The sequence below is a fragment of the Macaca nemestrina genome, chromosome 9 (assembly GCF_043159975.1).
Source record: "Macaca nemestrina isolate mMacNem1 chromosome 9, mMacNem.hap1, whole genome shotgun sequence".
Lineage (NCBI taxonomy): Eukaryota > Metazoa > Chordata > Mammalia > Primates > Cercopithecidae > Macaca > Macaca nemestrina.
Window position 1 is genome coordinate 10597507 of NC_092133.1, and position 19073 is coordinate 10616579.

Sequence of the window (19073 nt, forward strand, 5' to 3'; positions counted from 1 at the left end):
AATGAAGTATATGTATACGATAAATCACAAGAAAACGGATCCACTGTCTCGTTTATCTGACTGCCCAATAGCATAGTTTCCCAGCATGTACTAGGGCCCAGTAAATATTTACTGATGTAAACTCAGTTGAAATAAATGTAATTGAACTAACCTAGTATCAGCAGATGTGTTCTTGGGTAACATCCTTCTGACATCACCTTGGAATAGATGGTGATTTTTATGAAATCTAATGTAAGGAGAAAAAATATGATCTCAAAATGGACAACATCAGATAGAATATTTTTGGCCAGTTTACAAAAAACACTGCGAGTTACATAGACGTTTACAGATATCCCGTATATATTCACAAAATGTAGATAATTTCGATGCCTTGCAGCTCAGAGTCAACTTTCACACGCAAATGTTTTCCTTCTAGCGGATGAGACAGGGCCTCAGCGCTGCGGACTCCAGGTTCCTTTGCATCCGCTCTGCGGGGCCAGAGGCCAGAGGCAGGTGGACGGAGGAGCTCGCCCCGGGTGGTGCTGAACCACCGGCTTCCTCCAAGCTCAGGCTTCCTTTTCCGACGTTTTGCCAAGAACAGGTGGCTGCAATCTAACGGGAGCGAGAATCTGCAATTTGCATGACACTCCCGCGGCTATTCTCTCGGTGCAGCGCCCTCCCAGCCCCTGCGCGGCCGCAGGTGTCAGGGCGAGGAAGTCCGTGGGCGGCCCCGCCGCGCGTCAGGGTTCCATTCAGAGCAAGCGGCCGCGTGCTAGCCGGTGATCCAGCCACACGCTGAACCAATGCAAACTATTAACAACAAAAGAGTGTAGGGAAGCGCCTTTGCCTCCCTCGCCTTTTTTGCCTGGTACTGGTTCTCGGATCTCTCCTGAGCCGAAGTACTGCCTCACCGCTCCCAGTTTCCTCTCTGCGTGGCACACATAACTCCGCCACCGGCGGGGTAGCTGGGCGCAGCGACAAGCTCGTAGCACCAAACTCGCGGCGAGCTAAGTGGAGGCTTTACCAGGTACAAGCAGCGCCATCGCCTGCTTTATACCCCTGGAGAGGAAGTGCGCGGCACAGGGGACGTCGTAGCGTGACCTGCTGTGGCCAAGCTCAAGGCGAGCCCAGTGCTGGGAATACGCGGCTGGGCACCCGGCTCGCTCGTTCCCGGAAGGCAATCGCTTAAGTGGCGAGGCCTGCCTCCCTGTCTTTGTCTTTCTCCGCGCGGGCTCAGGAGCTGGATTCCAGCCGGAGTGCACCCCAGCCGGCGCGTCGATTCTGGGCGAAGGAGGGAGAGTGGGCGGGCAGCTCCAGCCACGTGCAGTCTGGGCGGCGCCAAGGTCCCGATCTTTAACCCCTGACCCCAGTCCCACCCTCCACGTGGCGCGAGCCAGACTTCTGCAGAGAGACACATGCAAGTCTTTCCACCGAAAAACCTGAAAACCTTCCGTGCGTTATCATGCCGGGCAATTAATCCCACCAAAGTTAGCAAAGATGTTTAAAATGTTTTATTTTTTTCTCTTTAAAAATATTTACAGATCTGAACTCTCCTCTTTTCGTCCCTACCCATCCTCGGGATGAGGGAAACGAAAAGAAGCAATTAGGTAATTGTCCAAAGCCTCTGAGGACCTGGCTTGGCCGAGCGTGTATGCATGTACATATATACAGGTGTATATATGGGGGAGGAGTGTACCTGGTTTTGTAGGTGTTTTCCTGATTTTTTTTTTTCCTACCAACCAGAGGCTGTCTGGCCAAAACTCCCTTTCCCAACACCACCCGAGAACATCCCACTCCGAATGGTTTTCAAAGCGTAATGGTTGGGTCTAGGTAGAAAGCAGGCTCTCTGACTTAGGGAATGCCGATAAATACCCGAAACAATCAAAACAAAAAGTAGGGCAGAGGCCATAAATAAGAGCTAATGAATACACATAGTGTATTTCTTCATATTTCTGGAAATATGCCGCCTTGCTCCGGAGCCCTGCTTACAGTGCAGTCCGCGCCCGGCTCTGCGGGCAGCTGGAGGCGGCCCGGGGCGCAGGCTGGCGGCGCGGGGAGGCGGGCGGGTCAGTAGTCGAGCTTGTTGTAGAGGTTGTAGAGAGGTAAGGCCGAGAGGTTGCTGCCCGGGTAGTAGAGCGGCGCGGGAAAGGCGAGCGAGCGTGGCACCGGCACGCGCAGCAGCGAGCTGTCCCGGAACACCAGCGGCATGCCCACCAGAGTCTGCGCCGACGCGTGCGCCATGTTGGCCGCCTCCAGCTCGGCCGAGAGCTGCCGCTTCCACTTGTTGCGGCGGTTCTGGAACCAAGTCTTGACCTGGGTCTCCGTAAGCTGCAGGCTAGAGGCGAGGCAGGCGCGCTCCGAGCTGCTCAGGTAGCGCTTCATGTCGAAGGTGGACTCGAGCTGGTACACCTGGCTGCGCGAAAAGACTGTGCGCGTCTTCTTCTTGGCCGCGCCAGCCTGCCGCTCGACGCCGCCGTCCTGCGGCCGCTCGGACCCCGGTGAGGGCGAGCCTGCGGGCAGGAGCCTCTCTTTCTCTTCTTTAAAGTCCGAGTGCGAAGGAGAGAGGAAAGACGTGCGCTCCGAGCCGCCCGGGCCCGAGCCTCCGCTGCCCTTGGGTGTACCTGAGAAGCGAGAGCAGACAAGAAGGCCATGGAGTTGGTTGGGGAGCCTCGGAGACCGCCAGCTCTCTCTGGGACCATGCAGTTGGCAAGCGCCTGCCGCCTTGGTCCCACCTTACCAATCCCCTCCTCTTATCCCTCACTGGCTCCCCAAACCCAGCACCCTGTCCCTTAAAAGCGACAAGAGAAAGACCCAGCTACTTGGAGTATGGGGTCTCTGTGCTCCCACCTTTATGAACGGGCCAGGGGCAACAGGGAGAGGAGGTCTGGAGTGGAGGGGGAAACATTAACACGGTTTTAAAAGGCGAATTTGCCTTGTAGTAACTGAGCTGGAAGAGTTCCTCGAGCTTTATAGGGTGGCATCATTTCACAGGCCATTTGTTTGGAAATCACGCTAAGGACTAACGCAGGGCTCCCCTTCGTCAAATGTTGTAAAGAGGAACCGTCTCTGAAACGCACCATTGTCAATCATCTTGGAGTGCTAATCATTCCAAGGAGGAGAGAGAGAGAGAAAGGCAGAGATACGGAGCGAGTGAGGAAGAAGACGCAGAAAGAGATTACGGTAGAGACAGACTGCCCAGACCTGACTTGCAGATCTCCACCTCGTGTCCGGAAAGAAAGCACCAGATGTGCAAAGTGATTGAGGACAGCCGGGTGTACGGCCGGCCGCGTGTCCCTCTCGCGGTGGTCCACTCTCTTTAACAACTCAACCTTCCCCAAGAAGCCCAAGCCCACACTGGTTTGTGTTCGCCTCCTCCCGAGGGCCCACCGGGCAGAGGAGGCACCACAGTGCGCGCCCCTCTCCTCGAGGTCCCGAACCCCAGGCTGCCGCAGCTCTGGCCAGAGGGGGCCCGGCGCGGGAGTCTTGGCGGGGCGCTCAGCCTCCCTCCCCTCGCGCTTGCTGGCTGCCACACTGGCGACGTACGATCCTTACCCAGGCAAGGAAAAGGGATGGGGGGATGGTGCTTGGGGCCCTGCTCCTTAGGGCCGTGCGGGTCTGGGCAGAAGCAGGCGGGCGCCTTCCAGCCGTCGTCCGGCTCCTCCTCCTCCGAGGACACGGATAGGCTGCGCTTCCTTGCTGGCCAGCCGACGGGCTCCCGCGGTGCCTCCGAGGGGCCCCCGCCCAGGATGGACTGGATGGTGAAGCTGGAGACGCCACTGGCCGCCGGGCAACCCTTGCCCGCATCTTCTTTGCTGCCCATCCTGGGTTCATAAGAAATTGGAGGAAACCAAGAACTCCCTTTAGAGACGATCTGGGTGATCTGGGTGGAAGGTGGTGCAGCAGGCAGGCTGCGGGGAGGGGCGGGGAGGGAATCTAGGGGGAGGGGGCGCCGAGGCTGGTGAGGCGTCCCTTCCGCGCGAGGGACGCGAGGGCACCGGACGGCTGCGCGGGGGTTCCTGCCCGCCCGGCTCTGGGTGCGCCCGCCCAGCCCCGGTGCAAATGCCCCTTCCTCGCCCGCCAGCTCGCCGGGTCTCCGGCGGCGCGGAGGCGGCGCGGCCTCATTTGCATAGAGGTTACCCGAACGCGGCCAATCGCAGCGCCGCCGAGAGGCCCCGGAAAATTTCAAAACGCTCCGGCCAGGCATACAGCGCCGGTGCGCCCCCAGAGCGTGCCGAGGGCCGGGCGGGCATCAGCGGCATCTAACCAGGGGCAGCCAGGGCTGAAAGCAGCGTAGATTCTAGCCCAAGTTCCTGACGGCTGCGGCGACTCCGACCCCTTGAACCCCTTGAACCCCTTGGACCCCTCTCTCCAGAGGCAGGGGCGGTGCGGAACTCGGAGCTTGAGTGGCTCGACGCCTCCCAGGGGCTTGTACAGGCTGCTCCACGATCCTCCCCCAGCCCTCCACCCCTTCTAGCCCCAGTGGGCGGGCCGAGCCGGCACTCCCGGGACCTTGGCGCCCTGCGCGGGGGTGAGGTGGGTTAGGAGCAAGTGTCTGCAGGAGTACGCTCATTCTCTCCAGCATGGCCAGTAGCCCTTGGGGCAGACAGTCCCCTTCCCCGTCTGTAGACCTCATCCCTGTCACAGGTCCTACGGAACTACAGGATCTTTTGTGGGAGGGAAGAAGTCCTAAGACCTCTAGTTGAGATCTGGGTTCAAATCCCGACATAACTATTTACACACTGCGTGAACTTGCACAACTCTGATACCGATTAAAGGCTCTCTGCCCTCGTAGTCGAAAATAACTTCTCGGATTGCCTCAGGTAGGGATGGAAAGCCTCGAAGCACTAGCAGCGCATAGTAGGTACTCCATAAACCTGGTGGGGTAGCCCACCGCCCGTGTTTTAAGCGAATCCGTGTTTTTGTTTTTGTTTTGTAAATATTGAAGGTTTCAGAACTGCTGCAGAGATAGATGCTTTGCTCCCAGGAAGAAGAGAAGGAGCTGGTGACAGGACTCAGTGTTAGAATTGGGCAGAGTCGACTCAAATCTCGGCTGGGTGATCTTGGGGAAGATATTTGGAAACTCTGAGCCTCGGTTTCTTTATTCCTAAAATTGGAGGAAGCAGTGCCTCCCTCGCAGAGGCTGTTGTGAGGTCAAACTACCCAGCACCGAGCCTGGCACACCGTGGGGCGCAGTAAATAGTGATTCTCTTTATGTTCTCATAGCCCCCTTCTGTGCCCTGGCTCTCGCCCCTTTAATTCCTAGACCAGCTGTTACCTGAGCTAGAATTAGCCCAGCCAAGCAAAGCGGTTTGGGGCCACAGTCGTCTGCACAAGCTTCCTGGAAACTGAAGTGAGGCAAGGCCTGAAGTGCTCAGGCAACCCCACCCCCTCAAGCTGTGGCCTCCAGACCTCTTGGCCAAGAGATTCCGGGAACCCTGTCTTTAGGGGGCCCCCCAAGTGCAGCCAAGGGTGAATGGAGACTCTGGAATCAGTCCCCACAAATGTCCAGAAGCTGCACCATGACGGTGCAGTCCCTTCCTCGCCCGCGCCGCGCCCGGGTTATTAAGTAAAGCGCTTATAATATCATTAGCCGCGGTGAGTTACCGACTGCGGCCCTGCCCGTGGCAGAACTCTCCCTACTTAACTCCTCGAAGGGCTCGTTAATGGGCTAATTGATTAGGAGTCGGCCGTGCAGCCGGGGCAGGGGCAGGCGAGGGGGCGGGGGCCAGGGGTTGCGCGCCGCGGCCCAGGAGGCCAGCGAGGGGCAGGTGCCGGCCTCCGTCACCGCATTAACCTCTTCAGGGCTCGGCGGCAGGGTCGAGACACATTACAAATGGTCAGCTTTAATCATGGTGTCAGCTCATTAACCCGGAAGGACCTGGCGCTGAAATACAATTTGTGCGTTCTCCTCTGCGCCGCGGCGGCGCAGGCTCCCGGGCCATGTCGCAGCGGGTCGCGCGTGCTCCCGCGCTGTTGTGGGGTACATGGGAGGTTCAGGGAAAGAATTGTCCGATTCTCACTAACCATCAGCTTCTCGCAGACATCCTAAGCTGGGCGCTACCTCCGGAGCCAGGGTCAAGGCAGCCCTGAGGAGAACTGGCCGGCCAACTCGGGGAGCAGTACCAGTCACCCCGCTGGGGAAGAAAGCTGGGGACAAGTAAGGGGAGTTGGTCGAACCTTCCTGAACTGTAAATACTTCGTGCAGGGAACATGCTGGGAATTCCCCATCATTCTTCACTTTAATCCTGATGGCAAACAAGTGACACAGATCTATTCACTCAGTGTACAGGCCGGGAAACTGAGGTTCAAGAAAACAAGAGACTAGCCCAGGCAGAGAAAGCAAGATTTGTGCTCAAGGTTGTTCCACTGCCAATACATCGCACTTGGGAGGAGGGAGACAGGAGCAGACACTGGCATTGAGCTTGGAGGATGGCTGCAAGGGAGGCTGTGAGGATCCCGCTGACTCGGGACGGCGGGGGCGGGTATATGGGTGAGGCAAGAGCCCAAGGAGTGATCTCTGTCAGGGCAGAGGACCTCGAGGTGGGCCTCAGAAAAGCAGCTCCCAGGCCCTGAAACAGTGAGAGACTGAGGAGTCCACCCTTGCAAGGAGCCTGGCTTGCTGACTCTAAACAAGGAAGTTATGAAGCCTTGTGTCCCTATCTCTCCTCCCCCTAGGGATAGTTTGGGGCGTCAAAAAGATCCGTCTTGCCTTGTATTTCCTCTGCCCCGTCCCTCTAATCACTTCGAGGGTCTAATCTTTACCGAGGCACTTCCTGTGCACACCCGGCAAAGGACGCATTAATTGGCATGAAGGCACTTGCATAAATGCCTATGGACGCTCACACATTCATTCAGCAAACGTTCACTGAGCTCCTACTAGTGTGTGCACGTCACACCCACACTGCACTTAACCAGGGAAGAGATGGTGGTGGTCACAGGGCTGGGGCAAGGAAGGCTGTGGTGGAGACCCAGCTCTGCAGCCTGACTGACTGCAGCTTCCCTGAGCTCCTCTCGGTTGATCGCCCGAGGGACCTCCCGCCCCTCCAGCACCTACAGCCGTCACACCGCAAGGACCGGAGGGTCAAGAAACAACCTTGCTTGCCACCCCTTTCTAGCATACGGGGATCTTCACCGGGAGCACGGAGGCCCAGACGCCCCCTCCTGGGCCCAGTGTAGCTGCAAACACTCAGTTCCTGGAACCACCACCCACAGACACCTCATGTCTCTCCCCTAACGAGTGGCAATCCTTCCACTCAGTACCATCCCACACCCCGCCCACCCCCCTAGCCTTGGGATAGCTCCGCCCAGTCCTACTCATTTTAATACCCACACCTTGGAGGATGGCCCCTCTGCATCTCTGGGATTGACCCCGTGTCTCGGTCTTCTAGGAATTAGGCATAACCAGGTTCCAAGGAATGATAAACTTTCCGAGACTGAAAGAACGCTTAAAGTTTAGGTCCCGAGATTATGCCACTGCTCAATATTAAAGCGGCCCAGAGCAAACTTGCCGAGGAGCCTAATAAAAATTGATCCTCTCTGCTCTGCGGCAGTTGGGAAATAGGCTGGCTGAGCCGGGTAATAGTAGAAGAAGGCTCCCTCCGAAATGACAGATGAAGTCATAAACAAGTTTGATCTTGGAATCAAGCTTCGATAAATATTAAACACAGTCTGCCCCCCCCCCACGCGAGTGGATTATGATATATGGCGCGTCCAAACTTTAAAATAAGGAAATACCAGAGAAAATGATCTCAATAAATTTTCTAAGTATAAACGTTGATTATGTTTCGATTTTCATTCAAGGGCCTCTGCTGTTCGTTCTTTGGTGCAAATGACATCTCACAATAGGCTTTTGGGGAAAAGGGCTCCCTATTTGAAAAAGAGAGCCCCAGAGGTGTACAATTTATGTAATCTGCGGCTGGAAAATGAATTGTGTAATTTATTGGAAAACAGAAAGTCATGAAGATTGGATCAGCATAGCCGAGTCCCGACACTCCCCCGCACCCCCACATCCATCAAGTTCCAATTAACAGCCTAACCAGAGAGCTTTAATGGGTTTCCAATCTAGTGGCCTGATAGACTCATCAATTCCTCTGGGAGAAATTAAGAAAATCGACCGCCCCTTGGCGACGCAGTGTCATTCCTTTCTGCAACTATATGTCAAATTAAAAACACAATTAAAATTTAAACTGTTTCAATCAAAGGGTGCCCTGCAACCTATGTTTCACTTAATAGAACTTTGATGAAAATCTGATGCGTGCACTCCATCACCAAGGGGGGCGAGGGCGGTGAAGGAGCCCATGAAAGAAGGGGATTCTTTATATTTCTTTAAGACATTAGCGCTTGGGTGAGGCACACCAGGTGACTCCACCTCACCGCTCCTGCCTCAGCGATAGGCGCAACGCTATCTCTCGCTGGCTCTATACCTCTCCCAGGCCTAAACCCAAAGGGATCCTTTTGGAACCCGGCAACTCAGACTTTGGGAAGTTTCCCCCGGAGATGCATCGCCGGGAGCAGCAGCCAAGGAAGAGATTTGGGCGAGTACAACTCGTGCGCACCTCCAGGGGACTCTCGGAGGAGGCGCGCTACAGTCTCCAGCTATCCCTTCCCTCGGGTCTCCGGAACCACCCCATCGCTCGAGTGATACCCTTAGGGGTCCTGGAGAAGGAAGGGTGGGGAGGAATCCCAGGCGCATACACGGGCCCCAGTGAGGACGAGGGTTGTGTTTCTATCTAGGACCGGATTATTCACCTCAGCCTACGCTCCCCACCTCGTGCACCTTCAGGGTATTCCGCGGGAGAGACACACCTGGGACAAGTGCAGCCCAAATCTCAACCCCAGACCCGGATCGGAGGCACCCGGCAGGGCTCAAAAGTACATCCTGCCTAGTTGTCTTCGTGGCTCTTTCCTTTCTTCCGCCATCCTTCTCCCACCCCCCAGCCCCCACCTGTTTTCAGGTCAAAAGGTCAACACCATCCACCCTGCACACCGGCCGTGCACACTTCCAGAGTCCTAGGCCCAGAGGCAAGGGATCACTCACATCTCAAAGTCCGGGTTAGGGGGTGGGGGTCAGCGAGAGGGCGGGGAGCCAAGGGTGGGAGCCCTGCGGATGGCTCCTGCGGGGCCACATGTACATGCGGGGCCGGGTGTTGTCCTCTGGGTGTGCCTGGCTGCGCTTTGGACCCCAAGCAGGGGTTTCTATGAGGCTCCTGGTTCTTACACCCTGACCCATGGCGCGCACCAGGGTAGACAGGTCTTCTTAACCGCTTTGCGGAGTCTACATTTGGACCGCTAAGCGGAAGATGCCCCCTGGCTGGGTCACTGAGCCACTGGAAGTGGACGACCCGAATAAACTGGGCAAAATGGAATCGTGGAGGGCAGGGTAGCGCCCAGCAGAAGCTCAAGCCCCACGGGGACTCTCAAGGGGAGTCCAGGTGCCCTGCGGGCGCAAGGGGGTGAAAGCAGCAGCGCGTGGCCCTTGCCCAGGCGGCTGGACAACGCGAGGCCTCTTCAAAGCGCTTGCAGGAAGCAGCCGGCAGCACCGCCCTCCCGCCCGCAAGCCTCCGACGCTGGTCCCCATCTCGCAGGCCCAAGTCCTAGCTGATCCAGCGTTCTGCCACAGAAGGGAAAGCAGATCCCACTGATCTTTTCCCCTGCTCCCTTTCTCCCAGCTCTACCTCCAGCCTCTCACACAAGCAGAGCGCACGCACTGGGGTTCTCACCGCGTGGCCTCTGGCTCTGCGACGCCGGGAGCCTGTTGAGGGGGCGTCGCAGCTCAGAATGAGCACCCAGTGGTGGGGGGGCAGTTTATATCTGTCTTGCTGTTGTTTGATATACACACACCTACTCTATTTACTACCAAATAAAAGAAATACATCTGTGTTGCCAACAGAAACAGTTCGCATGCTGGCTCTGTGGTCTCCCAGGGTCCAGAGGCCTCGGGGGTGCTCAGAGCCGCAGAGCCTGGCACTGTAAGGAGGCGGACACTGAGTAGGATCCCAGCCTACAAGAGCATGGGGGTCTGCGGTGGGATGGTGGCAGACTCTGCTAGTTTATCCCAGATGGCTTGTGAGGAGGGATTTCAAGTCATCCCAGTCCAAAGGATGTTCATTCAGGCTTCCTGCAGCAGAGGTGGGAGCGCCACCTCACTCTGCCCAATCCTTTCCCAGGATTCTTCCCAGCTTGCCTAAGCCTAAGGCCACCGGAGAAAAGGGTCACTTCGAACAAGGTGTGTGTGATTACGTCTGTGCCCCAGCAGTGGTGGTGATGCCAAACACATTTGCATGCTAGGAACCCATGGAACTGGTGTTAGGAGGTCTACAGTGTGTGGATGTGCATGGTGAGTGTTTATATCAAATGTGAGTGTATCCTGTGTGTTGTTTCCATGTGTGTCTCTTTGGGTGGTGCAGAAAGGATTTAGCCTGGAAGCTGAAGTCATTTGCATTGACTTGAAGATTAATTGGGGTGCAGATGGGGAGGAAGAATCTAAAGCTAGGGTTGGCAGAGAGAAGCTGGGCTCCACAGTCTGAAGGAGGGGTGAAAAGACAAAATTGAGAGTGCCAGTTCAGTGTCCTAGGAGAGAGGACGTGGGATGCCCTGTCTTCCCCCTAGGGAATGTCCAGGAGGAATTTTGTGTAGGCACCTTCACTTTTCCCAAAAAAGGCCCCTTTTGGTGAGTGGTGCCAGCAGCTCCCAGCAATCTTGGCAGAGGCAGCAGGGAGGGGGGCATTCTGGGTGGGGGAAAAAGATGGCCAGCTCTGGAAATGTGACAGCCCCACTAAGTGCCTTCTTGGCTTCTCCTGGCTTGAAAACCACAGAAAAACTTGCAGTTGAGCTTAGGATGCTTTGTGTAGGGTGACTTCTGTGCTCCACAGCCCCACACTCTGGCTCAACCCCCTCTCTTGCTTTGGGATAAATACGGTGACCCCTGACAGGAGGGAAGGGGACATTTCCCACCTGGACCAGCCTCTAGGCTCACACAGCCACCAGTCCCCAGGCCAAGTTGGCACCACCTCCCTCCCCCAGGGCACACATCACTGTTTGGGGGAGGAATGCTCAGGGGTCCAGGGCAGTGGGGCTCCCCAACAGGAGGAAAAGGGAGGCTGTAGGAGCAGGACAAAGGATAAACTGTGCTTGTGGAGAACCAGTTATTTCCCGACTTTGTAAAGACCTGGTCAGTCAAGAACCGTTTTCTAGAATCCAAACACAAATAAAGAAGCATTTTCTTTGCCTTTGATAACATCGTGTTCTGGCTGTAAAAATCTAAGAACGTGTTTGCTATTGCAACATTATTTTTAATGAACTGTTATTGGCCTGTCCTGCGGTTGGTATTGCCAACAGTAAAAGGCATCACCATGTTTGTAGGTAACACAAGGAACAACATATTTTGACCCGAATTTCTGTTTATTTTTCATTTATGACACATGGCCTCATTTTTATTCCAAACCAGTGGGAAATAAAGAGAGATCTATCTTCACTGGGGTCCAGGCTAAAATTTTGCCATAAATACGCATGTCGGTTTATTTGGAGGGCAGTTTTCCATTAACAGAAAACTATACTGGACGTTTCAGCCACAGTAGAATCAATTGTGTCGATTGAATTTGAAGAACCTAGCAACGCACTGCGAGAGGAAAGGCAGGCGTGCAGGCGCTCCCCAGCGGTCGCGCCCTATGGTTGCTCTCTGGAATCTTTTCAGCCTCTGGGTTCCTCATCTTCCCCTTTCGGCTTCCCAGCTTCAAAGGTGCCCCGCCAGGAGTTATGCGTGCAGACCCTCAGCTTAAAGGCAGGCGGCCACACCCGACCAGCGAGTGTCGCCCAGGCACCTGCTTCTGTCGGGCGGACCCACCCTTCCAGGCGATTCCGGCGCGCGGTGCCTCCGCAAGCTGCTCACCAAGAGCGCGACGGCCTGGAGCCCAGTAGCACGCGGGCGTGGTGAGCGCTACGCTTCCCGGCGTCAGCCAGGACAGGGTCGGGGATCTAGAGATGCCGCCCAGAAGGTGTCGGGCGCCGGAGGAAAGACAAGAGCAGAGCCTGGCACGGAAGAGACAAGGTCTTCTCTGTTGCAGCTGCCGCAGCTAGGTAGCCTCTGTGCCCTCACACTTGGCACATCAAGACCGCGCCCATGCTCTAGCCGCCCCGGGAATCTCAGCTCCGCAAGCCCTGCAGAAGTTCCCCTCTGCTGGAAGTGGGAGCAAGTCCCAAGAGCTGGCTGTCCCTGGAGTTGTCCTCTTGTGGCCCAGCCTCTCCTAGCCTGACTTGGCAATCGGCCTTCGGCTGCTGCTAAACTCTGAACTCACTTCCTTCTTCCCTCCAACCAGAGCCCACCAAAGTTAACCAGCTGACGAAAGCCCAGGGATGCCCTATTCAAAAGCTCTCGGCCCCCGAAGGAACCAAGGTTTAAGAACAGAACGCGAGGCTGCAGTCCAGTGTTCGGAAACACCAGCTGTCTCTGGTATCTCGCCTCAGGCGCTGTCGCTTTGCTCAATTTCCCAAACTAGATGAGCCTAGGTCCACTCCCCTTCCACCTAGCATTCTTCCCTGCTCGCTGGGCGTTTCAAACCGCGGAAGGTACAGGGGAGAGAGTGCCCCTGGTCGCGAACAAAGCCGCCTCTGTCTCCACTGCCTCCCGGATTACAGGGATGTGCGTCCAGGTTGCACTCAGGGAGCTCAGAGGCAGTCAGCGAGCAAGGCAGAAAAGAGTTTTGGAGACACTAGCTCTCAGGAAAATCGTCCAAACGTACACACTCTGGCAACACGAAAAGCTTTTCTTTTTAATTAATTCAATGTCACGACAACATTAGTGTAACAATATTTTGTGGATTTTTTTTCTCTTTTTCTTAAAAAGGGACTCAACCCAGGCAGAGGTGAGGGAGATGAGGGGAAACAAACTATCGCAGAACAACAGGTGTAGCCGACAGAAAGAAAACAGATTGGGTGACAGAGCCAGGAGTCCTGCGGAGTAGAGGGTGAACTTTACAAGAAATCTGTACACTTATCAAATAAGTTAAAATTCTTCTAAATTGATTGTCCTTCACTTAAAGCGCTCCAGTATGCCTAACTTACTCCTTTGAGCATCACTACCTAAGCTTGTTTCTTCCTTCCCCCCTTTCCCCTGCCTAATTTTTTTCTTTCTAAATGAATGACCATGATTATACAGTGAAAAGGTCTGTTTCCCTCGGTGGAGGAGGAAACAGCTTTCTCAGGAAATTTTGTACAATATTGCACAGGTCAACGTACAACAGTTACTGCAGAACATGAAAAGTAAGAGGAGAGGATAAAATATACCATATTAAAAATACTGAAATTACTCTCTCAAAACAGGGAACAAAGTAATAATAGTAATACTAATAATAATTTACAAATGAAATTCTCAAAATAAAGGCTACTAATAAATAAGACCACTTAGACCAGGCCAGATATACAGCTGTTTCAATAGTCAGAGTTCTGATTTTTGGCTGTCTTTTCCCTTTAAACACTTAGAGAATTCTTCCATCAAAGAGTAAGACCGATGAAGAGGCTAATTGCGACAGACGTCTCCAGAAGAGAAAAGCGGCCTGAGTCAGGATTCTTATGAGAGGCTGCTCATATTCTGAAAATTAAGGTGGATAACTGATTTAGGGGTTGGGAGGAAGAAACACACCCAGAAATCCAGAAATAAAAGTACTACCATATGAATTCTCTCCTTCTCTGGATTCTGAAAACAGTTCTATAGAAAATGAATAAACTCGGCCGGGCGCGGTGGCTCACGACTGTAATCCCAGCACTTTGGGAGGCCGAGGCGGGCGCATCACGAGGTCAGGAGCTCAAGACCAGCCTGGCCAACGTGGTGAAACCCCGTCTCTACTAAAAATACAAAAATTAGCCGGACGTGGTGGCACACACCCGCAATCCCAGCTACCCGGGAGGCTGAGACAGGAGAATCACTTGAACCCGGGAGGTGGAGGTTGAAGTGAGCGGATATCGCGCCACTGCACTCCAGCCTGGGAGACAGACCAAGATTCCGTCTCGAAACAAACAAACAAAAAAGAATAAACTAGAGGGATTCAGGTTTTGCGCTCATTTTCCTTCTACAAAAATAAAACCAAAAAGCCACAGCGCAACGGAAATTTGGAGGGGAGGGCTGTACATTTTACAAAAACTATCGGCTGAAATATTTGACCCGGAAATTTTGTCTTGTTCCTGCTTTCTCTTAATATAAGCCAAAAACCAAAAGTAAGAGGGGAAGCGCCTCCAATCCATTAGGGGTGAATTGCACGAAAATGCATTGCAAATACTTACAAAACGCTACCAACTGGGGGAGGGGAAGCCGAGGCTGCGCGCAGAAGCCCCAGTTCCTGAAGGCCGCTGGACGTCTCGGCGCCCTTGGCCCGGCCCAGTCTCCTCCGGGGTCCGGACGAGGAGGCCGGGGGCTCCCTCCCCCACCCCTCTGGGGCCTCAGACTGGCCGTAGCAGCGGCACGGAAGAGACCACCGGGTGCGAGTAGTAGACGGGGTGTGGGAAGGTGAGCAGCGGCTGGCTGACCGGCACCGGGGCCCCCGCGGCTGCAGCCGCCGCTCCCTCGGCCGCTGAGTTCTCGTGGTAGAGGATGGGCACCCGCACGATGCGCTGCGCCGCGGCGTGGCTCAGGTTGGCCGCCTCCAGCTCCGCCGCCAGCTGCCGCTTCCACTTGTTGCGGCGGTTCTGGAACCAGATCTTGACCTGCGTCTCGGTAAGGTGCAGAGACGCGGCCAGGCCGGCTCGCTCTGAGCTGCTCAGGTAGCGCTTCATGTCGAAGGTGGACTCGAGCTGGAAGACCTGGCTGCGCGAGAAGACAGTGCGCGTCTTCTTCTTGCGGCACGCCGGCTTCTTCTCCGGACTCTCGGCGCCCTTCTTCCAGTCCTCTGCGCCCGGAGTCGCCGCCACCGCCCCTACGCCCACCCCGGCCGTGCCTGGCGCCGCTTCGCCTTCCTTCTTGCTTTCCTCGGAGTCGCTCTCCTCCAGAATGATCTCGTCCGGGCTCTTGGAGTCCAGCTCCTTGTGGTCGGGGTCGGCCTTGAGCAGTGGCTCCGGAGAGTCGCGGTCGGTGCCCGAGGCGGGGGAGGAGTCTCGCAGGAGGGCCTTCTCCGAGGCTGGGGAGACAGACAGACGGACGCACACACATGCACACCGACACAGCCTTGAGCGAGGCCCGGCGCCTGGGGACGGCAGGCTCAACCCGCGCCGGCCTCCAGGTCCCGGGCCATGAGGCCTCACCATTCCCGCGGGCCACCTCCTTCCCGGCTGGGCCAGAGAAGGGACGCCAGGTCCTGGGATCCCCCTCCTCCCGAGGAAAGGCGAGCAGATGGTGGCAGTGCGGCCACCTCCTTCCTTTCCCTCAGCTTCCCCGCCAGGGGCCGGCAGAACGGTTCCCTTTCGGCTTAGGCGCATTGGAATCACCCCCTCCTTCCGGGCAGTGTCCCGAGCCCCGGCCGTCCGAAGCCTCCCTATTCACGCCCGAGGCCACTTTTCCCGGGAAGCGCCGTGCCCCGGGCTCCAATTCCACTTCTTTTCTCACCAAGTGGGATTGGATTCACGGGCAGCGCAACCCAGCGCGTGGGCAAGAGATGCAGGCCAGGGGCCGAAAAAACTGACCAAACAGGATTTGCGGGTGCTGGGGTCCCAGAGCTGCGGAGGGAAGCAGCGCGGGGCTGGGACAGGACGGGCGCGCAGGGGGACAACGAAAGTTCAAAGAGTGGTCGGTACCTTCAGGTCTCGAGAGGTGGCCGCCGGCGGGGGTCAGGGTGTAGGGGTACCACCAGGCTGGGGAGCGCTCCAGGTAGTGCGCGGGCAGGGCAAACCTCTGCGCCGGGATCTCAAAGCGGGGGAAAGCCAGGTCGCCCACCTGCGAGAGCGCGAAGCCCGTGGCGCCCTCCAGGGCCCCCTTGGCCGCCGCGGCGGCGGCAGCGGCGGCGGCGGCGGCAGCCGAGGCCGGCGCGAAGAGTGTCCGTGGGGGCGGCTGCGGCTTAGGGGGCGGCCGGTGGTGGTCTCCGTTGAGCAGGTTCTTGATGGAGAACGGGGACTCCTTGGGAGCGGGTGGTGGGGGCGGCGGCGGCGGGGGCTGTGCGCTGGCGGTGCCGGGAGCGTCCGGCCCGGGTTCCGGCATGGTCCCCTCTCCTCCGGGTCCCCGGGAAGGAGGGAGCGGGACAGGCGGGCGGCGGGGCGAGCAGGCAAGAGGCCGGAAATCAGACCATAAACGGAACTCAACTACGGGGCGCAAAGTCGGGGGCCGCCCCCGGCGCAAATCCAACGGCAGGAGGGCGGGGTGAGGACCCAGTCAGGAGGGCTCGCATGGGGGAGGGGTGTGGAGGGGCGGGGAGCGGCCCTGCCGCGGCACGGAGGGATCGTGGCGGCTCGGCTGCGGCTGCGGCTCCCGCGGAGGAGGCAGCAAGAGCAGTCCCCGGCTCGAGGCTGCGTCAATCCGGCGCCGGATGCTAATGATGAAATCAAAATGTCATCCAAGTTAAATGCGGGGAGTATACGGCGATTGGGCGCGTACAATGGCAAATGGGATTAGGCAGGCGAAGGCTCAGCCGAGCCCCGGCCCCGCAGCCGCCTCCGCCACCGCCCCCTCCTCGCCTTCCCTCGGATTTTGGCGCTTTGGCTTCGGGCTATAAGAGCCCGCCTGTTATTGGCTTTATATAGTCCAATTAGGCAGCAAATGAGGACAAGCCTATTAGCACAAAAGGATATTGGCTCCCGCTAAAGAGGCACTCGGAGCGCTCCTGCGAGCGCAGGAGGCGAGCGAGGGACGCGGAGCAGGCGGCGCCCCTGGCCGAAGCGCACTGACAGCCGCGAGCCCGGAGACCGCGCCTGCCGCTCCCCCCTGCGGCGCAGGGACCCGCTTCCCGCCGCCAGGCCTGCGGGAGGGGGGAGGGGCGGACCAGGCCCTCTCGGGTCACCTCCGGGTTATCTGTGCTCGCAGCTGCCGCTCCCCCGCCCCCTGGGGCTGGACAGGGGCCCGCCGCCCCCACGCGGCTGGAGAGCCACGCAGCGCCGGCCCAAGAGGCAGGACGTGACCTCGGCCCGCGGAGAACTCATCACTTTCCAACCCTTTGAGGTCCAGCGACCTCAGTATTTTTCCTAAAGCCTGCTAGGAAGGGCGAGGCCAAGAAGAGAGGGATTTGGGTTCCCCACCCATCGTCCAGCCGATAGTAAGGGAATCCGCGTGTAAGTCCTCGCACTGCGTCTTCGGACTCAGAAATCCGCGTGGCCTTGGCCTTTAGCCCTGGAAAATGGAAGAGTGAGCCTTCCCCCGGGACCAGGAGTGGGTGTGCCTGTGTGCGTATGAGCGCTGACCCGGCCAAAACCCGCGCGTCACTCGGTGGGGCTGCTGGGGCAACAGCTTCTCGGAACCGACGGCTGCTCACGGAAGGTCACTCCTCTGCTCTGGCCGCCGGTGCCCAAGGCTCGCGGCTCAACTAAGAGTCTGTGACCCCGAAGACAGCACTTTCTCCCAGGAAGTCTCTCCGGCCGGCCGGCGTTTGGAGCTGCCTAACTAACGCTTTAATAGGGGCAAGGTGAACCAAAGGCGCAGCGGCGTAACTTCCTCCGCCGCGGTAAGCAGAGGCATCCGCTGCGCGGCTCGACAGCAGCCAAGTCCTTAGAGAACCACACTGGACCTTTGCAGAACGGCTTAGTGAAAGGACACTCCACTCCATTGGCTTTAGAAACAGCTCCCCGGTTCGCACGAGAAGCCCATGGGGCAGCCATTTAAGACTCTAGATTTAAGCATCAAGTAAATCAGAATTGTTTGTGGGGTCCCCTCCCGAGAGACAGTTTTCTTATCAGAGAAAGGTGACAAACTGGCCTCACCCTCTTCCACCCCGGTGAAGCTCCCGCACACGAGGGCTTTTTGGGATCCCTTTACCTCCCCACCACTTTCTTTTTCGTTAGATTGAGCCTCGCCTAATTCAAGGCCGCCCTGCATTGGCAGACTCGGGGTACCCACTTGAGACGTAGATTTTGTTTTCCGGTCCTGTGGCGTCAGACCCTCTCCCACCAAATCTCGACGGGCATATGTAATGTTTCTTTCTGCATTCATCTACAGCAGCAAACCCCATTTTTGCTTTGGAAATCTAGAAACGTAAATAGCGCTTCCATAAACAATTACTGTTATTACTCCCTTGAGTTTACACAGGGCTTTACTGGAATGCAAAACGCTACACCATCCAAAATCTGGGTTGGAAAGGATCACTGCCCTGAGACCCCAGCAGGGTGGGCCTCATACTTGGATTTTATAAGTGGAAACCCGCGCCCAGAGAGGAGGAAACTGGGCCTAGCTCGCCCAACCGCTGCTGGATACCCAGACGTCATTTTCCCCCAACTGCAGAAGTAGCTCGATGCACGAGGTCTATGAGGGTTGGGTGGGCACCGTCTGCACACAGCCTGCCACGCGGCCGAGTGTGCGTGGAGAGACCCCTGCGTGTGTGCCCGTGTGTTTTGGGAGCTCCACCATTCAGGGCAGACGCATGAAAACTTGGCTAGAGTTCTGACGCACGAAAGTCGCCTTTAAACTGGGACAGGTGGAAAAGCTTGTCATCTCCCCTGAAAAAGAAGCGCCCCGGCAGACGTCGCCGAAAATGCTGAGGATTCTGTCTGGGGAGGGGGACTCGTGGCTGATCACAACTCCAGGGCTAGACCCAGATGGGGAGTCTAGCCCAGTGTGGCAGGAGAAGAGTCCGGGACAGCAGCCCACGTCCCTGCTGTGCGGCTACCCGTTGCCGGCTTTCTGGTTGTCGCCCCAAGTTCTCCGGTTGACTCCCCTCCCAGGGGCGCGCAGGGGCGCTGTTGTGTGCTTGTGTTTGGCCAGGGAGAGGAGCTTCCCCAGTGTCAGCACTCTCAGCCCATCCTCTCAGTTTTAGGGATTGCTGGGCTGAACAGCGGGATACATACATTGAGTAGATCTTTCCCTTCCCCTTCGAGAAAGCTGGTGGGAGTCGGGTCTGGGCGCCGGCTCAGCCCTTCACTCGCCCTCTGGCGAGGGGTGTTGCCAGCGTTCCTGCGCTCACGACTCCATTCAAAGTCAGGCAGACAGCGCCCTCTGTGGGACAGCCTCTGAACCAAGCCTGCGGGTTCCTCTG

At 57.0% G+C, this 19073-nt stretch overlaps 2 protein-coding genes across 3 annotated transcripts; both read right to left on the reverse strand.

The window, feature by feature from the left end:
• Positions 1 to 1503: 1503 nt before the first annotated feature.
• Positions 1504 to 9739, reverse strand: LOC105470006 (H6 family homeobox 2). Of its 2 annotated transcripts, none has more exons than XM_011721704.2 (3): positions 9687 to 9739; positions 3532 to 3800; positions 1504 to 2600 (listed from the first exon to the last, which is right to left on the reverse strand). In XM_011721704.2, exons 2-3 carry the CDS (start codon positions 3797 to 3799, stop codon positions 2047 to 2049), a joined length of 822 nt encoding a protein of 273 aa, XP_011720006.1. In that variant the 5' UTR covers position 3800; positions 9687 to 9739; the 3' UTR covers positions 1504 to 2046. The 2 variants fall into 2 exon arrangements, with proteins under 2 accessions (XP_011720006.1, XP_011720003.1); XM_011721701.2 differs by having other exon boundaries at positions 9699 to 9738.
• Positions 9740 to 13995: 4256 nt separating this feature from the next.
• LOC105470000 (H6 family homeobox 3) lies at positions 13996 to 16096 on the reverse strand. Its single transcript, XM_011721692.2, has 2 exons — positions 15697 to 16096; positions 13996 to 15083 (listed from the first exon to the last, which is right to left on the reverse strand). Exons 1-2 carry the CDS (start codon positions 16094 to 16096, stop codon positions 14410 to 14412), a joined length of 1074 nt encoding a protein of 357 aa, XP_011719994.1. The 3' UTR covers positions 13996 to 14409.
• Positions 16097 to 19073: the final 2977 nt, after the last annotated feature.

Bases quoted from the DNA above. Each gene is read 5' to 3' on its own strand.
- LOC105470006 (XM_011721704.2), bottom strand. From the start codon at position 3,799: ATGGGCAGCAAAGAAGATGCGGGCAAGGGTTGCCCGGCGGCCAGTGGC. The intron at 2,601-3,531 runs GTAAGGATCGTA...CTCGCTTCTCAG, and splicing joins CATCCCTTTTCCTTGCCTGG to GTACACCCAAGGGCAGCGGA.
- LOC105470000 (XM_011721692.2), bottom strand. From the start codon at position 16,096: ATGCCGGAACCCGGGCCGGACGCTCCCGGCACCGCCAGCGCACAGCCC. The intron at 15,084-15,696 runs GTACCGACCACT...CTGTCTCCCCAG, and splicing joins CCACCTCTCGAGACCTGAAG to CCTCGGAGAAGGCCCTCCTG.